General features: G+C 38.4%; 2 protein-coding genes and 2 pseudogenes across 3 annotated transcripts; all 4 read left to right on the forward strand.

The window, feature by feature from the left end:
* Positions 1 to 450: 450 nt before the first annotated feature.
* Positions 451 to 2,023, forward strand: LOC149212039 (uncharacterized). Its single transcript, XM_089390533.1, has 2 exons — positions 451 to 1,189; positions 1,297 to 2,023. Exons 1-2 carry the CDS (start codon positions 451 to 453, stop codon positions 1,302 to 1,304), a joined length of 747 nt encoding a protein of 248 aa, XP_089246659.1. The 3' UTR covers positions 1,305 to 2,023.
* Positions 1,374 to 2,390, forward strand: LOC149212040 (uncharacterized). Its single transcript, XM_089388544.1, has one exon. It carries the CDS (start codon positions 1,374 to 1,376, stop codon positions 2,388 to 2,390), a length of 1,017 nt encoding a protein of 338 aa, XP_089244670.1.
* Positions 2,391 to 9,692: 7,302 nt separating this feature from the next.
* On the forward strand, positions 9,693 to 12,260 carry LOC149212041 (glycolate oxidase-like; annotated as a pseudogene).
* Positions 12,261 to 14,295: 2,035 nt separating this feature from the next.
* LOC149212042 (ABC transporter C family member 8 pseudogene) lies at positions 14,296 to 15,759 on the forward strand (annotated as a pseudogene). Its single transcript, XR_016250013.1, has 3 exons — positions 14,296 to 14,502; positions 15,079 to 15,264; positions 15,397 to 15,759. The product of XR_016250013.1 is annotated as an ABC transporter C family member 8 pseudogene (transcript).
* The last annotated feature ends 588 nt before the right edge of the window (positions 15,760 to 16,347 follow it).

Genomic DNA, 16,347 nt, shown 5'->3' on the forward strand with positions numbered 1-16,347 from the left:
TGACTATATATGGTTATTTGTTGCTTACATCTTGATTTTATGTTGCCTACTTACATCCTTCTATGTTAGGTTACATTTTGAAGATTTTGATTATATGCATCAGTCTTGTAGGTTGATTACAAGAACTGATCAATTATGTTCGACTACATGTGGTTATGCGTATTTGTAGTTGGTTAGGAATTGCCTATGCATATTAAGAGTTTTATGTATCAATGTGTACAATGGGGTAATGTTCGTTATCATGCATGAGGTCATAGCATGCATTGTTGATATGGCATTGCATTGATGACTGGATCCTAGTTAGAGTGATGTTTATGTGTTGATTCATTTATCTGTGCATGTCTATACACTATTATGATTATATTTACGCCGTAAGGCATTTCTCTTTGAAATAAACTTTCCTCTTGGGTTAGGTGTACATTTCTGAGCCTTTGATTTAAGTGTTAGATGATGAAAATAATCTTACCCATCCAATTGATTAGACCGGTATACGATGCGGCCCAGCAGATCGACGCTTGCCCTCGCTCGACGCTACGCTACTTCCTGCAGGCGCTGCTGCACTTCAAGGCAGGGATTGTCGATGACACCTCAGGGCGCCTGAGGTCATGGAACGGCTCCAACTGCTGCCAGTGGCAGGGGGTATCCTGCAATAGACAAACAGGGCGTGTAATGGGGCTTCTGCTGCCGGGGCTACTGTCCGGGAGCGACTTCATATCGGATACCCAGATGAAGGGCACACTGTCGGAGTCCTTGGGAGATCTCCAGTTTCTTGAAATTTTGGAAATGGGGCCATTGAAACAAATTACTGGCCCTATTCCCTTGTCATTTGGGAGGCTCAGGAGGCTGAAGAAGCTGCGCCTCAACGCCAATAAGCTCGGCGGTTCGGTCCCTCCATTTTTGGCATACCTTCACAATCTTCAAGAATTGGATCTGTCTGAGAATGGTCTGAGAGGAACTTTACCGGTGAGTTTCGGAGGCCTAAGGAATCTGCGCGTTTTGAATCTGTATACCAACAGGTTCGCAGGCCCTGTTCCTGAATCAATAGACCGTCTTTCCAAGCTCACCATTCTTGATCTCCATGGCAACCTTCTCGGAGGCCCCATTCCTCGGTCTGTGGGAGAATTGCGTTCTCTGCAGTCGTTGGATATGTCTGATAATCGGCTTACAGGAACCATACCGTATTCTATAGGTATGTTATCGAATCTGTCAATCCTGTATCTCAATAACAACAATCTCAGCGGCAACATCCCCCATTCCATAGGAAAGGTCACGACTCTGGGATTTCTTCGTCTTCAGGAAAATAAATTGAGCGGGATTCTTCCAGCTTCTTTCTAGGTTTGGTCAATTTGCAGAGACTTTCAGTGGCCAATAATATGATAGGCGGCCCCATTCCTGCTTCGTGGGGTAAGCTATCGAACCTGAAGGATCTCTACCTCAATAATAATAGATTATCAGGTTCGATTCCCAACTCTATAGGAAAAATTTCTAATCTTATGTTTCTGTATCTCTCTCATAACAATCTTTCCGGGAGCCTTCCGTGGGAATTATCAGAGATTTCTGATCTGCAAGTCTTGGATATTTCATTCAATAATTTCAAGTTTGTGAATATTCCCAGAGTACTATTTGAGCTCCCTGGATTGTATCAGCTCTCCCTTGCTGGTTGTGGCATAGAGGGAAGAATTCCCGAGTCATTGTCCAAAACGTCGGGGCCTCTTTCTCTGCTTGACCTTTCCAGCAACAGCCTCAGCGGCACCATACCACCATGGCTGGGCAACATGACGCAATTAGATACTCTCAACTTGTCAAGAAACGCATTGACATCCACCATTCCAGAGGAAATTCGCAACCTGCAAGACCTCACCACTCTGGACCTCCATTCAAACTACCTCACCGGGCCTATAGCATCCCTTTTTGCCATCAGCAGCCCCTTTCCTGACGGAAATTTAAGAACCTTGGACTTGTCCCGCAACAGATTCACTGGTTCAATACCTCCTAATGCAGGCGATCAGAACAGCATGGAACAGCTTTTTCTGTCGCACAATTCTCTCAGCGGACAAATCCCCTCTTCAATTGGCATGATGAAACAATTGAAGGCCCTGGATCTCGGCTGCAATACACTGTACGGTCCCATACCCAGTACGCTGGGGAGTTTGGCACAGTTAAAGACTCTGAAGCTGAATGAGAATCGCTTGAGTGGAGAAATCCCCAATGAGTTTCTGAATCTCACGTCTCTGTTGCAACTGAACTTGTCTCATAATTCCCTGTCGGGAAGAATTCCGCATGGGATCCCGCTTCGAAAGTTTCCGATATCCTCCTACACCGATAACAACGGACTCTGCGGAGATCCTCTTCCTCCATGTTCTTCCAGAGCTCGAGATTCGAACCCATGACAGTTTGCTGGACTATTTTGGTTTTCGTGTTATCGGTGAGCTCCCAGTGCCCACTGCACATGTCTCCTGTCGCATCACCTGTGAACAATTCTTTTCATGGATGATAGAAGAGAGTAATGAAAATCCAAATCTTCTCTGCCATTGTTCTGGTATGTAGTATATTAAGCTTGTGGTCATAGCAAAGTACGACTTAAATGCAAATCATATATTGAGAACTAGGCTTCCCATTATGAAGATAAGAAGAAGCTTACTGTTATTCTTGTATCTGTAAAGTTTCAATAATGTGTTAATAAACTGTGTAGTACCGCACAAAATTTCAGAGTATGCAGGGTTCTAAATTTTGAAACGAATTTAAATTTATCATTCCCTGTGTGGAGTTCTCCCGAAGATTTTGCAGATGGCATTTTCCAGTTTAGTTTTTCTCAAAATTGGTCAGAGTTTTTTTATTTATTATAAATTTGAATTATGTAATTTATAAAATTATTTAATTTTTTTCTACAGTTATAAATTTAAATTATATAGTTTATAAAATTATTGAAGTGTTGAGAAATTTTTATTTAAATATTTAGAAAAATTTAAAAATTATTTATATATTTAAAAATAATTTAAATAATAAAAAATTGTATTATTAAAATTATTATATTGTGGAATTTAAGCCTGAAAGCATAAGCATAGTTCAATTGGTCAAGTACTTCTTGTTAAGTATCTTGTTATTTGGAGGTTATAGGTCAAATCTTCTGGACCTCTTTATGGTATCTGACCAGATAAGCCGGCTGAGTTCGTGTTACTAAATACCTTGCCATTTGAGAGGTTACAGATCAAATCTCCTCGACCCCCTTGGTGTTAAGCCTAACCAGATAATCCTGCTAGTAGATTCCTTTGAATGGATCTGTCTAGATTATTTCCCATAAATATGGCAGTCACTGAGTGACTTAAAAAACCAAAAAAAAGGACTGATTTTTTTTTATAATTATGCCGTAAGGCGTTTCCCTTTGAAATCAACTTTCCTCTTGGGTTACGTGTACATTTCTGAGCCTTTGATTTAAGTGTTAGACGATGAAAATAATCTTACCCATCCAATTGATTAGACCGGTATACGATGCGACCCAGCAGATCGACGCTTGCCCTCGCTCGATGCTACACTACTTCTAGGTGCTTCTCTGTGTGGAGACCTTGCACTTGCCCTTGCTCGGTGATACTAGATTCCAGGACCCTGGATCTGTGGAAATCAACTTCAGGAAACCCTTCATATCAATCATAAGGTAGCAAATGATATTCTAACCCTCAAAACATACCCAGTCTGCTACAGGACCCATGAGATCATTCTGTTATGAAACCAGCTCAAGAAAAGATAGAAAAGATAGATCAACGCCTTAGAATTCAGCCTCTTCGAGGGGGCAACCTCCTTTACATTACATAAATGAACAATTCTTGGATGATACAAATGACAAAACCTCCTTTCTATATATAGGAGTCTAAGGAGTCACAATATAATCCAGCCGACCTAACAATAATAATATAAAGCCACAAAAATAACAATAGAGGGATTCTATGGGGCACAGAAATAACAATATGGGGGTAATAGGGGCACAACAATATAAATAAGGGGTATAACTACAATAGTAATGGGGTAATCACTAGTATTATAGGGACCCAACATGCCCCTCTCCTTCAAAAAAGTGTTGTCCTCAACGCTTGAGTAGTTCTGGATACTTCTGCATAAAATTCTCATCCTCCCATGTGGAATCTTCAGCGGATAAGTTCTTCCACTTGATAAGATACTCTGAAATTGATCGATTTCGTAGCTGTCGAGTTCTTGTTTCTGTGACTGCTTCCGGTTCCAATATAATTTTTCCTTCCTCGTCAAGTTCTGGCAATATTGTTTGAATTGGGAGCTTGTCACCTATAACCTTCTTTAAACATGAAACATGGAAAACTGGGTGCAATCGAGAAGCTGCAGGAAGCTCCAATTTGTATGCCATAGTACCAATCTTTTGCAACACCTTGTACGGACCATAATACTTTGGTGATAATTTATTATCCTTCTTAGCTTGCTTTAGGGACATTTGCTTATATGGTTGTAGCCGTAGGAATACCCAATCACCTACATCAAAACTTCTTTCACTGCGATGTTGATCTGCCTGTTGTTTCATTCTATTTTGTGCCAACACGAGGTTATCCTTTAAGAGTTGGAGGACTTGTTGTTGATGTTCGATGTGATGTTCCACTGCCTGAACCTTAGAATTTTCTCTTAAATATGATGTGATGGATGGTGGTTGATACCCATAAAGTGCCATAAATGGGGTCATTTTTGTTGCTGTATGGAAGGAAGTGTTATACCACCATTCAGCCAGAGGCAACCATTTGACCCATTGTGTCTGTTTATCAGATACAAAGCAACGAAGATATCCTTCCAAACATTTGTTTACTATCTCAGTTTTCCCATCAGATTGAGGATGATAAGATGAGCTATGAGCTAACTGAGTACCAAGACAAGAAAATAATTCTGTCCAAAAATTTCCAGTGAAAATGGGATCTCTGTCACTTACAATAATCTTTGGGTTTCCATGTAGCTTTTGAACTGTTTCCATAAATGCAGTAGAAACTGTACTGGCTTTAAATGGATGTGATAATGCACAAAAGTGTGCATACTTGGTAAGTCTGTCAACTACCACCATGATGACACTCTTTCCCTCAGACTTGGGTAAACCTGTGATAAAATCCATTGAAACCTCCTCCCAACGTTGGCTTGGAATGGATAAAGGTTGTAATAGACCTGGTGTCTTAATTGTTTCAACTTTATTTTGCTGGCAAACCAAACATTCCGCCACAAACTTTTGAATATCTGATTTAAGGCCATCCCAAAAAAATTCCTTCTTAACCCTGTGGTAAGTTTTTAAAAATCCTGAGTGCCCTCCTAAGGGAGAAGTGTGCAATTCCATAAGAATCTTTTGTTTTAGCTGGGAATTCTTACAGAGGTATAAGCGATCTTTGTACCATAACGAATCATTTTTCCAGCTAAATGTATCAGAAGTACTGGAATCTTGTTGTAGCTTTCGAATAAGTGCCCACACTTCTTCGTCATTCTTCCATTCCTCCCTTGCTTCGTTTATCCAATCTGGTTGGATAATAGAAATGGCACACAACAATGCTTCCACATCCTCATCCTTTCTTGAGAGTGCATCTGCCACCACATTTTGCTTCCCTTTTTTGTAGATGATTTCAAAGTCATAACCCAACATCTTTGTGACCCACTTTTGTTGCTCTTCAGAGGATAATCTTTGTTCTAAAAAGTATTTAAGGCTATCATGATCCGTTTTTACCTTGAAGTGTCTTCCCATTAGGTAGGGTCGCCATTTCTTAAGTGCATGGAGTATTGCCAACATTTCCTTCTCATAAATAGCTTTGCTTAAAAACTTTCCCTTGATTGGACGACTTTCAAAAGCAATGGGTCTTTCATCTTGCATTAGAACAGCACCAATTCCATTTCCTGAAGCATCACATTCCACAATAAAGGTTTTTGTGAAGTCCGGTGTAGCTAAGACCGGTGCTTGGCACATTGCCTCTTTAAGATGTTCAAAGGCCTTTGTTGCTTCCGGAGTCCATGAAAATGAATCTTTCTTCAATAATGTTGTTAGAGGTGCTGCTATTCTCCCATAATTCTTAACAAACTTGCGATAATACCCTGTCAACCCAAGAAATCCTCGCAGATGCTTTATGGATGTGGGGATTTTCCATTCCTTAATGGCTTTAATTTTGCTAGGGTCTACCTTAACTCCTTCATGAGATACAATATGACCCAAATATTCCACCTCCTGGACTCCAAAGAAACATTTGGATCTTTTTGCATATAATTGTTTCTCCTCCAATAGTTGTAGCACCCTGTCAACATGTTCAACATGATCCTTCCAAGACTTGCTGTAGATTAGTATATCATCAAAAAATACTAACACAAATTTTCTAAGGAATGGTTTGAAAATTGAATTCATCAAACCTTGAAATGTTGAAGGTGCATTGGTAAGGCCAAAAGGCATGACCAAAAATTCATAATGACCCTCATGAGTTCTAAATGCCGTTTTCGGAATGTCTTCAATCTTCATTCTGATTTGATGATATCCCGAACGAAGATCCAACTTGGTGAAGTAAATTGATCCATGCAATTCATCCAGTAATTCATCAATAACAGGAATGGGGAACTTATCTTTAATAGTGAGCTTGTTGAGCTCCCTATAATCTGGACACATGCGCCATGATCCATCCTTCTTGTGCACCAATACTACTGGAGCTGAGAAAGAACTTTGACTCGGTTGAATTATACCAGCCTCTAGCATTTCTGCAACCATACGTTCAATTTCACTTTTTTGGACATAGGGATATCTGTACGGCCTGATGTTTGGAGGAACACTTCCTGGAATCAGATGAATAGCATGATCATGATCACGCATAGGTGGGAGACCTTTGGGAGTCTCAAATACCTTGGAATGATTGTCCAAGACTTTTTGGAGATCTGGAGAAATAGATGATTCCAATGTGGAAACATCTAGCGAACATAATTGTGCAATTACACCTCTTTGCTCCTTTTTTAGAAGCTTTGTCATACCATTAGAGCTGATTATCTTTCCTGGTTTCCCTGCAATACCCCTTAATTCAACTTCCTTTCCTTCCGCAGAAAATTTGATGAAAAGTTCTTGAAAATTAAAAGCTATTGTACCCAAGGATTGTAGCCATTGGACTCCTAGTACAACATCAGCACCTCCCATTGGAATGGAAAGCATTGGGCTAGTCAATACATATTCTCCCATGGATAGCTTGATATTATGGCACTTTCCAGAGCAATTTATTGTTCCTCCATTTGCAATCATCACTTGACACTCTGGTGCTGGATATAGGAAGCAATTCAATTCTTTTGCTACCCTACAATGAATAAAATTGTGGGTGCTTCCTGAATCAATCAACACTATTACCTTTTTCTTCTTGATTTGTCCTTCTATCTTGATGGTTTGAGGAGTGGTAATTCCCGCCAATGCATTACAAGATATGGTCGGATTTATTTTTCTTCATCTAGGCTTTGTTCCTGGAGTATATCTTCTTCTTTTGACCTTTCTTGCTCCTTTTCTTCTTCCTCTTCACAATCTATGTAGAATAATTTCTTCTCAGCACACTTATGACCTTTAGTGTATTTGCTATCACAACTGTAACAAAGCCCTTTTGCTCTTTTTTCTTCCAATTGTTGTGGTGTCAACCTTATAGGTTGTGGAAGACTAGGGGCAACAACACTTCCGTCTTTATAGTTGTGAGTGGTATGCTTCCTGGTTGCCATAATTTTGCTTTCCATTTTTCTTGCTAACCTGAATGCCTTCTCTAATGAATCAGGTTCCCAAAGGCGAACATCATGTTGGATATTATCCTTTAAAGACCCTATGAACACATCAATCCTATGCTCCTCTGGAATATCTTTTACCCTTATGTTCAATTTTTGGAACTCCTCAATGTGCTCCATTACTGAACCCTTTTGTTTGAGACTTATCAATTGGCTAAAAAAAGTGTTGCTTTTTGTATCTTCATAATGTGCTATCAATTCTTCCGTAAAAATTGCCCAAGTGATAAATTGTTTACGAGAGCAAAGCCATTGATACCATACAAACTGATTTGGTTCCAAATATACAGTTGCCATACGTACCTTTTGTGTGTTTTGCACATTATTGAGATCGAAGAATTGCTCCATCTGTAATATCCATGTGGCGGGATCCTTGCCATCAAACTTCCTCATATCGATTTTTGGAATATGGTGATTCTTCGATCCAACATTAGCATCTATGGAATCATGATTAACATTTCTTTTTTTTCATCATGAGTTTCCTTTACTACCTTTTCACCATTAGTGACCCTTTCTTGTAGCAACTTCTTCAATTCTTCCATGTCTGTCTTCATATCTATCTTCAAATCTACCATGTCTCTCTTCAAATTTGTCTTCGAATCATCCATCTTAGCTTCCATGCCCTTTATCTTAGATTCCACACCATTTATCTTAGATTCCACGCCACTTATCTTAGCTTCTGTTAGCTTTTGTGAGCGTGACATTTGTTGCACTTGTTCTTGTAATTTTGATATATCATGTAGCATTTCTTCCTCTTCTTCATGAGTCATGCTAGAGCTTTCAGGTTCCTTACTAGGTGTTTGCATTTTCTTTCCTCGGGGCATCAGTTACCGATAATAATGCTTTACTATGCCCTTTGAATTCCGTTAAACCAAGCTTACACAAAAATTTAAAAAAAAACTACACACCTTTTTTCACTTTATAGAAGCCTGATATTGAATCTGATGTATCTCTGTAATTTCAGATCATCTAGTTCTGAAATTTCTACCTGTAGTAGCCTTCTGCGTCCTCTTTCCAATGCCACAAGTCTGAGCCAAATTGGATTCTCCAAGGAAGAGTTATGTGAAATCTCCCACAGTGACTTGCTTTTAGACTGGTTCAGTAGAGCGAACTTGTACGACGTGCCACGAGTCACTGTTTCAACCTTTGAATCTAAAACACACACAGACGAAACTACAGTCCGTCCTCCTTCTGTAACCTTTTACGAAATTTCAATCCGATCCTCAGAGAGAGAGTTATGACGATTTTCCCCAGGTCACCTGTTTTGAATGTAATTCAGGAGTCTGCAAAAAGACCAACTTCCTCAGATCATATCTCCGAAAATATCGCGCGAAAAGCTCTGAAATTCGGACCCAAGGTTCAGCGCCCATTCTTCTCAAATGGGTTTTTTTTGCGACTTCTGAAACGTCACAGAAAAAAAGTTATAGCGAAAATGCCACGATGACCTGTTTGGAGCAGCAAAACCCTAGAATCCAAAGCTCTGATACCAAATGTTATGAAACCAGCTCAAGAAAAGATAGAAAAGATAGATCAACGCCTTAGAATTCAGCCTCTTCGAGGGGGCAACCTCCTTTACATTACATAAATGAACAATTCTTGGATGATACAAATGACAAAACCTCCTTTCTATATATAGGAGTCTAAGGAGTCACAATATAATCCAGCCGACCTAACAATAATAATATAAAGCCACAAAAATAACAATAGAGGGATTCTATGGGGCACAGAAATAACAATATGGGGGTAATAGGGGCACAACAATATAAATAAGGGGTATAACTACAATAGTAATGGGGTAATCACTAGTATTATAGGGACCCAACAGATTCCAGGAGGTCTCGCTCAGCCTTAAAAGGGCTTGGATTATCACCACTAGATGCCTTGGACTGTCACAAGCCCACTTCTGGACTTTGGTCTGTCGCGGGATGGCTACAGGAATTGTGATCTGTTATAGAATGGTTGCTCGGAATCAGGGTATGTATTTCCATTTTAGTTTGTCTCAGAGTATCAAGGATTTTGAAGTAGAAGCTAAAGCAATCTGTAGGGTTAAACATCCCAACATTGTTCGCCTCCGAGCTTTCTATTGGGGTATAGAGGAAAAATTGTTGGTTTATGACTACATTCCACATGGAAGCTTGGCAAATGCCTATTACGGTGTGTTCTCTTGTTCTCTTTTTTCCATTTCATGTATATCTACAGAAAATCTCATTCAATTCATTTCTGCATGGTTGTTTTTTATTTTTTTTACAAAGATAGCCCTTCAATCACTTGCATATTATGAGTTTCTTATGGATTCCACAATCTCCCCTGTTTAGCTACTGTACCTTCAGCTAATACATAGTCATTTGAAAAAGATGTACCTTCAGCTCCCGTATCTATTTTAGCTACTATACCTTCAGCTCCCGTATCTATTTTTTCACCATCTTTATGACTGCAATCAGATTAGATAAACATTGAATAACTCTAATTTTCAATTTTAGTCACCCTGTCTTGGGCCAAACTTTTGAACATTATGGCACCTCTTTCATTACAAGCATCAGGGGAATTGACATTATTACAAAGATTTTGGTTGACGTTGTATGTATCAGGTTCCGTCCCCGTATATTGGTTGATGTAACAAAGGTGGATCTGAGTACCACTATGTTGGGATTCAAGATATCAATGCCTATTATGATTGCTCCAACTGCCTTGCAAAAGATGGCTCATCCCGAAGGTATGCATTAGATTATTATATTACAGTTAACATCCTATTTTGATGCATATATTTTCTGAAAGTGAATCCATCATCTTTTACAGGAGAGTATGCTACTGCAAGAGCTGCTGGAACTATAATGGTTTGGGCATCAATCTTCTCTTTGTGGGATCGATCTTCTTAATGTTTTAATTTCCTTCTAGCTATTAAGGATTTAATAAATTATAATGATTTTGGATTTTGTAATAGTTCATTGTGTTGATAAAAATTGAGGCTTGGACATATTTGTTGTAGACGCTTTCTTCATGGGCTACGTCAAGTGTTGAAGAGGTTGCTTCAACTGGACCAGGCATTCGCTTTTTTCAAATTTATGTAAGTTTATCATTTCCGCCCATATGATTGTCTTCCCATGTTTTCTGAGATGTAATTGAGTTCATATCCATCCAATTGTATTATAGGCTCCTAAACCAATGGTAAGGTCAGTTATATTGCGTTGGGTTTACTAAATGTGGATGTATGAGTGGTGTTAAAATTTAGATGTCATTGCTAGTAGGTTTACAAGAATAGGAATGTTGTTGCACAACTTGTTAGAAGAGTGGAGAGGGCTGGTTTTAAGGAAATTGCACTGATTGTGGACACACCTCGACTTGGGTAGAGGGAGTCTGACATTATAAATAGGTAGTGAAAATTAATTCTATTTTAGATTTGCTAACAAACTCAAAGAATCCCAAATAATTTGACACCTCACAGAAAGTTGATTCCTATTCCTAAACTTCTCGTTTTCACTTTCAAAGTTATGTTTCTTGAAGTTGGAACTAAACTCTATATTCTAGCTCTCCTTGCTTATGTAGAGATGGGGATCTTGTATAATCACTCTTTAGTTCTTTGATGTAACAACCTTCGTTCACATCTATGATGCTTCTACCAAAAAAACCCTGCAACTTTCACTTTCCTTCATTTTCTTATTCCTGGTGTTTGTATCCTTCAGAAAATATAGAAAAGACTTTCAAGGTCTACAGTTTCATACACGGTCATTCTAAAAGGCATGGAGAAATCAGCCTCACTGGTGATGGTTTCAATTTCAGGGACTTGAGCAATTACCAAGCTAGTGGGATACTTCTGAATAAGCCTGCAGACTATTTGGAATAATAGCAAATGAAAACTCACTATAATATGAAATGCCACCAAGGTTAGTTGATAACAATCTATCTCTCAATAAAAATCAAAACATTGTGGAGTTCTTTTAGGATCAGAAGCGACGCTAGGGTTAGAAAAAGCATTTAGCACCTATAATGTATCAAACTTAAAATAATTCAGAAGTCTCCATTTTATCTGGGATTCCTCTTTTTTCATCCCTTGTTTGACACTAAGGTATCTAATGTTCTGAAAAGTCTCATTGTGATATCCACTCATACATGCTAGATAGTAAGGCACACCTCTATGTTGAGATTCAATTCTGGATCCATAATTGTTTTTGACTTCTATTGATTTTCCTTTGTCAAACATGTAGATTCGCATTGCCTCCATATGTTACCTTAAAGAATTTTGAAGGTTTGGATCTTGGGAAAATGGAGAAGTTATGTGTTCGATTTTATGAGTTCTTTAAATAGAAGGATGTTGTTTTTAGTTCTTCCTATATTCAAGGTCTAGACTTCTTCCTTAAGTTGGTTTTTTCTGGCAGACAGCGGATTCTGGACTGGCATCATATGTTGTAGGTCAAATTGACAGATCATTGAGTTGGAAGGTTTGTAATAGTCCTGGTAGAGGGATATTTCAAATAATTCTTCAGTATTGTGTTTGAATAGAATGAAAATGGATAAAGAAGCACCTGGAGAAATCTTGGGGTTGAGTTCCTGCCTTTGGTTGTAACCTTTTGAATCTCAGAAAAATTATTTGTGATGAGTCATATTATGATTTACATCTTCAAGAAATACTTCGTATCCTTTTTCAAGAAATACTCTGTATCCTTTTTCCAATTATTTTGGTTGTGGCATCGCATGGGCCGTGTTGTGGTTACTCTTCGATGCCCTGTCATTGCGTTTCGGTGGTTGTTCTCTCTGATCTCGATGTGATTAATTGGTTGAAAAGGCAAAGACCAGCTGTGGGCAGCTTCTTGGCTATTCACAAGTTCATCTGATCTTAGTACTTTTATATCAATACAAATGTGAGGTCTCCGTTTTCTTTTAAAAATAAGAAATTGTTATGGTGGCAACCAATGACTATATGGTATCGTTTGTTGCTTGCAGTCCTTCCTAGTGTGCTAGATGTCACAGTGAACACTCCAGATGATTCTCAAGTTATTTTAAAGGTACGCTATCTCATAAAGAATATTATCCAGTGCTTATGATGGTAGGTGGTAACATAAGTCTTGTCATAGATGTTCGATCCAGCTTTAGGAATTATGATGAATATAATCCAATCTTGCAGCATCCAGACTTATGGATAGTTATGTTTGGTTCGACAGTAGATTTTAATATATGTTTGTTTTATGGAAACAGGGAATTTCCACAGACCGTATTCTTGATTTATGGCAATTATTAGCTGTGAATGTGGAGACATGCCATCTGACCAACTATTCTTTATCCCATGAGGTAAGAAAATCAGTAGTTCAGAAGCTCATTAAATAATGGGATTGTTTGACAGGCTAGTGGATTGCAATTGACTGATTCCGTTCAAGATATCATGTGGTATGACCCTGCTTGCATTAACAACACAGGTGTTCGTGTCAAGATAGAAATAGCCATGTACAGTGAAACTGGTTCTATTATTAGTTTGTAAAGCTTAAGTGTGACCATGGCAACATTGGCCATCTTAGTTTTCTTGACAGAGGATTCAGTTGGCTAGAGCAGTAAGTTTTGGAATTCTGCCATATGACTGTACATCTTATTCAATTGGGTAGAATTTAGTTGGTTTTCCTTGTGGAATCCAGCATATAGATATCTCCCCAAAAGATGCATAGCGTCTGTATAGAAAGGCATTTTATAGCATAGACTATGCTTTTCACTTTTAAGGCTCTCCCCACATCTATATCAGGTGCAGTGAGAAGCATCCTCACCTTCTTGGCCTTTTCCATATCCTTGCGCAAAAGCTGCCCAAGCTCACGCTGGCCCAAAACATTATCTATGTAAATAAAGGCGGGCACCTTCTAGCTACCCATCCTCATGCTTCCTAATATCGGGAAAGGTCTCTCCATGTTTAATGAAATATTTGTAAATCAATCTCCGCAACTCTATTTTCTTTGGAATTGAATGATTGAATCTATATTTTCTAAGAGTTAAACTATAGAATGTTTACATCCTTCAATGTCAAGGAGTGAAACGACTGCATCTGGTCCTCTATTACCAGTACATACATTTTATTTCACTTGTACCATGGATAAACTTGTCCTCTATTGGGCAATACATTTTATTTCACTTGTACCATAGATAAACTTGTCCTCTATTGAGCAATGTCCACCTGTACTTTTTATTTGGCTTGCCTGATAGATAAACCTGGGCAATCTCCACCACTACTTTTTATTTCCAGAATCTTCATTGACAAAGCCAATATTGAAGGGAATAAATCTGCACATTAAAACTGGAGAAAAGGTAGCAATTTGTGGCTCAGTGGGATCAGGGAAATCTGCTCTGCTATATACAATTCTTGGAGAAATCCCAAAAATTTCAGGAGATGTAAGTTGAACATTAACTACTCTTCTTGAGCAAAAGTAACCATTTCATAGCTCAACAAGATTGTAGATGCAACTTTTTTGCTTTCTATATACTTAAATTCTTCCATGAAATTTTTGATTAGACTACGTGTAGGTTGAAGTATATGGCAATTTTGCCTACGTGACACAAACAGCTTGGGTTCAGAGTGGTACTGTCAGAGATAACATACTCTATGGGAAACCAATGGACAAAATTCAATACAAGAAGGCAATAAAAGCTTGTGCATTAGACAAGGATATAGAGAGTTTTGCTCATGGAGATATGACGGAGATTGGGGAGAGAGGATTGAATATGAGTGGAGGACAAAAACAGAGGATTCAGTTGGCTAGAGCAGTAAGTTTTGGAATTCTGCCATATGACTGTACATCTTATTCAATTGGGTAGAATTTAGTTGGTTTTCCTTGTGGAATCTAGCATATAGATATCTCCCCAAAAGATGCATAGCATCTGTATAGAAAGGCCTTTTATAGCATAGACTATGCTTTTCACTTTTAAGGCTCTCCCCACATCTATATCAGGTGCAGTGAGAAGCATCCTCACCTTCTTGGCCTTTTCCATATCCTTGCGCAAAAGCTGCCCATCCTCATGCTTCCTAATATCGGGAAAGGTCTCTCCATGTTTAATCAAATATTTGTAAATCAATCTCTGCAACTCTATTTTCTTTGGAATTGAATGATTGAATCTATATTTTCTAAGACTTAAACTATAGAATGTTTACATCCTTCAATGTCAAGGAGTGAAACGACTGCATCTGGTCCTCTATTACCAGTACATACATTTTATTTCACTTGTACCATGGATAAACTTGTCCTCTATTGGGCAATACATTTTATTTCACTTGTACCATAGATAAACTTGTCCTCTATTGAGCAATGTCCATCAGTACCTTTTATTTGGCTTGCCTGATAGATAAACCTGGGCAATCTCCACCACTACTTTTTATTTCCAGAATCTTCATTGACAAAGCCAATATTGAAGGGAATAAATCTGCAAATTAAAACTGGAGAAAAGGTAGCAATTTGTGGCTCAGTGGGATCAGGGAAATCTGCTCTGCTATATACAATTCTTGGAGAAATCCCAAAAATTTCAGGAGATGTAAGTTGAACATTAACTACTCTTCTTGAGCAAAAGTAACCATTTCATGGTTCAACAAGATTGTAGACGCAGCTTTTTTGCTTTCTATATACATAAATTCTTCCATAAACTTTTTGATTGGACTACGTGCAGGTTGAAGTATATGGCAATGTTGCCTACGTGGCACAAACAACTTGGATTCAGAGTGGTACTGTCAGAGATAACATACTCTATGGGAAACCAATGGACAAAAGTCAATACAAGAAGGCAATAAAAGCTTGTGCATTAGACAAGGATATAGAGAGTTTTGCTCATGGAGATATGATGGAGATTGGGGAGAGAGGATTGAATATGAGTGGAGGACAAAAACAGAGGATTCAGTTGGCTAGAGCAGTATATAACGATGCTAAAATTTATCTATTGGATGATCCCTTCAGTGCAGTCGATGCTCATACAACTTCAACTCTATCAAATAAGGAGGAGACATTACATAAGAGAGACTCCAAGACTTGCTAATATTGCTTGTCATAGTATGAAAAATCTGGTTTACCTCTGTATCAAATCTGTGTGAAAATTTTTGTGCATATTAGATATAAAATATTTGAGTTTTGGGTTATCAAAGCTATAGATTGAGAACTACATGGATTGCTTGATAGGATGGCTAGTTCGATTTGTATATCAGGATTGCTAGCTTCTTTGGGGTGGTAGTGTGAGATCAATTGGGAATTGCTACTCATTTCATACTTCAAGAGGGAAATGAATTTCCCAATGATGGTGGTAATGAAGGAACCCAACAAAAGCACAGAGAATAGCATAGTTGATTGAATAAAAAAATCAATTGTGTAAATACAAATAACACACCCTACAAAGTGATGTCTTCTTGAATATTGATCAATATGAATGATTTGCCTTTCACAGTTCTTGTGTTTTGATTCTTTATGAATAGGAATTGATTCATTCAACTAAAATTGGTATTGTTGATTTTGATGGCACTTCTGTTCTCCAGCTTGATGATTGGGTGCGGGCACCTTCTAGCTGCCCATCCTCATTCTTCCTAATATCAGGAAAGGTCTCTCCATGTTTAATCAAATATTTGTAAATCGA

The sequence above is a fragment of the Pinus tabuliformis genome, chromosome 1_1, assembly GCF_031772625.1.
Source record: "Pinus tabuliformis cultivar Carrire ecotype Pingquan chromosome 1_1, CPIR1, whole genome shotgun sequence".
In the NCBI taxonomy this organism is placed as follows: Eukaryota; Viridiplantae; Streptophyta; class Pinopsida; order Pinales; family Pinaceae; genus Pinus; species Pinus tabuliformis.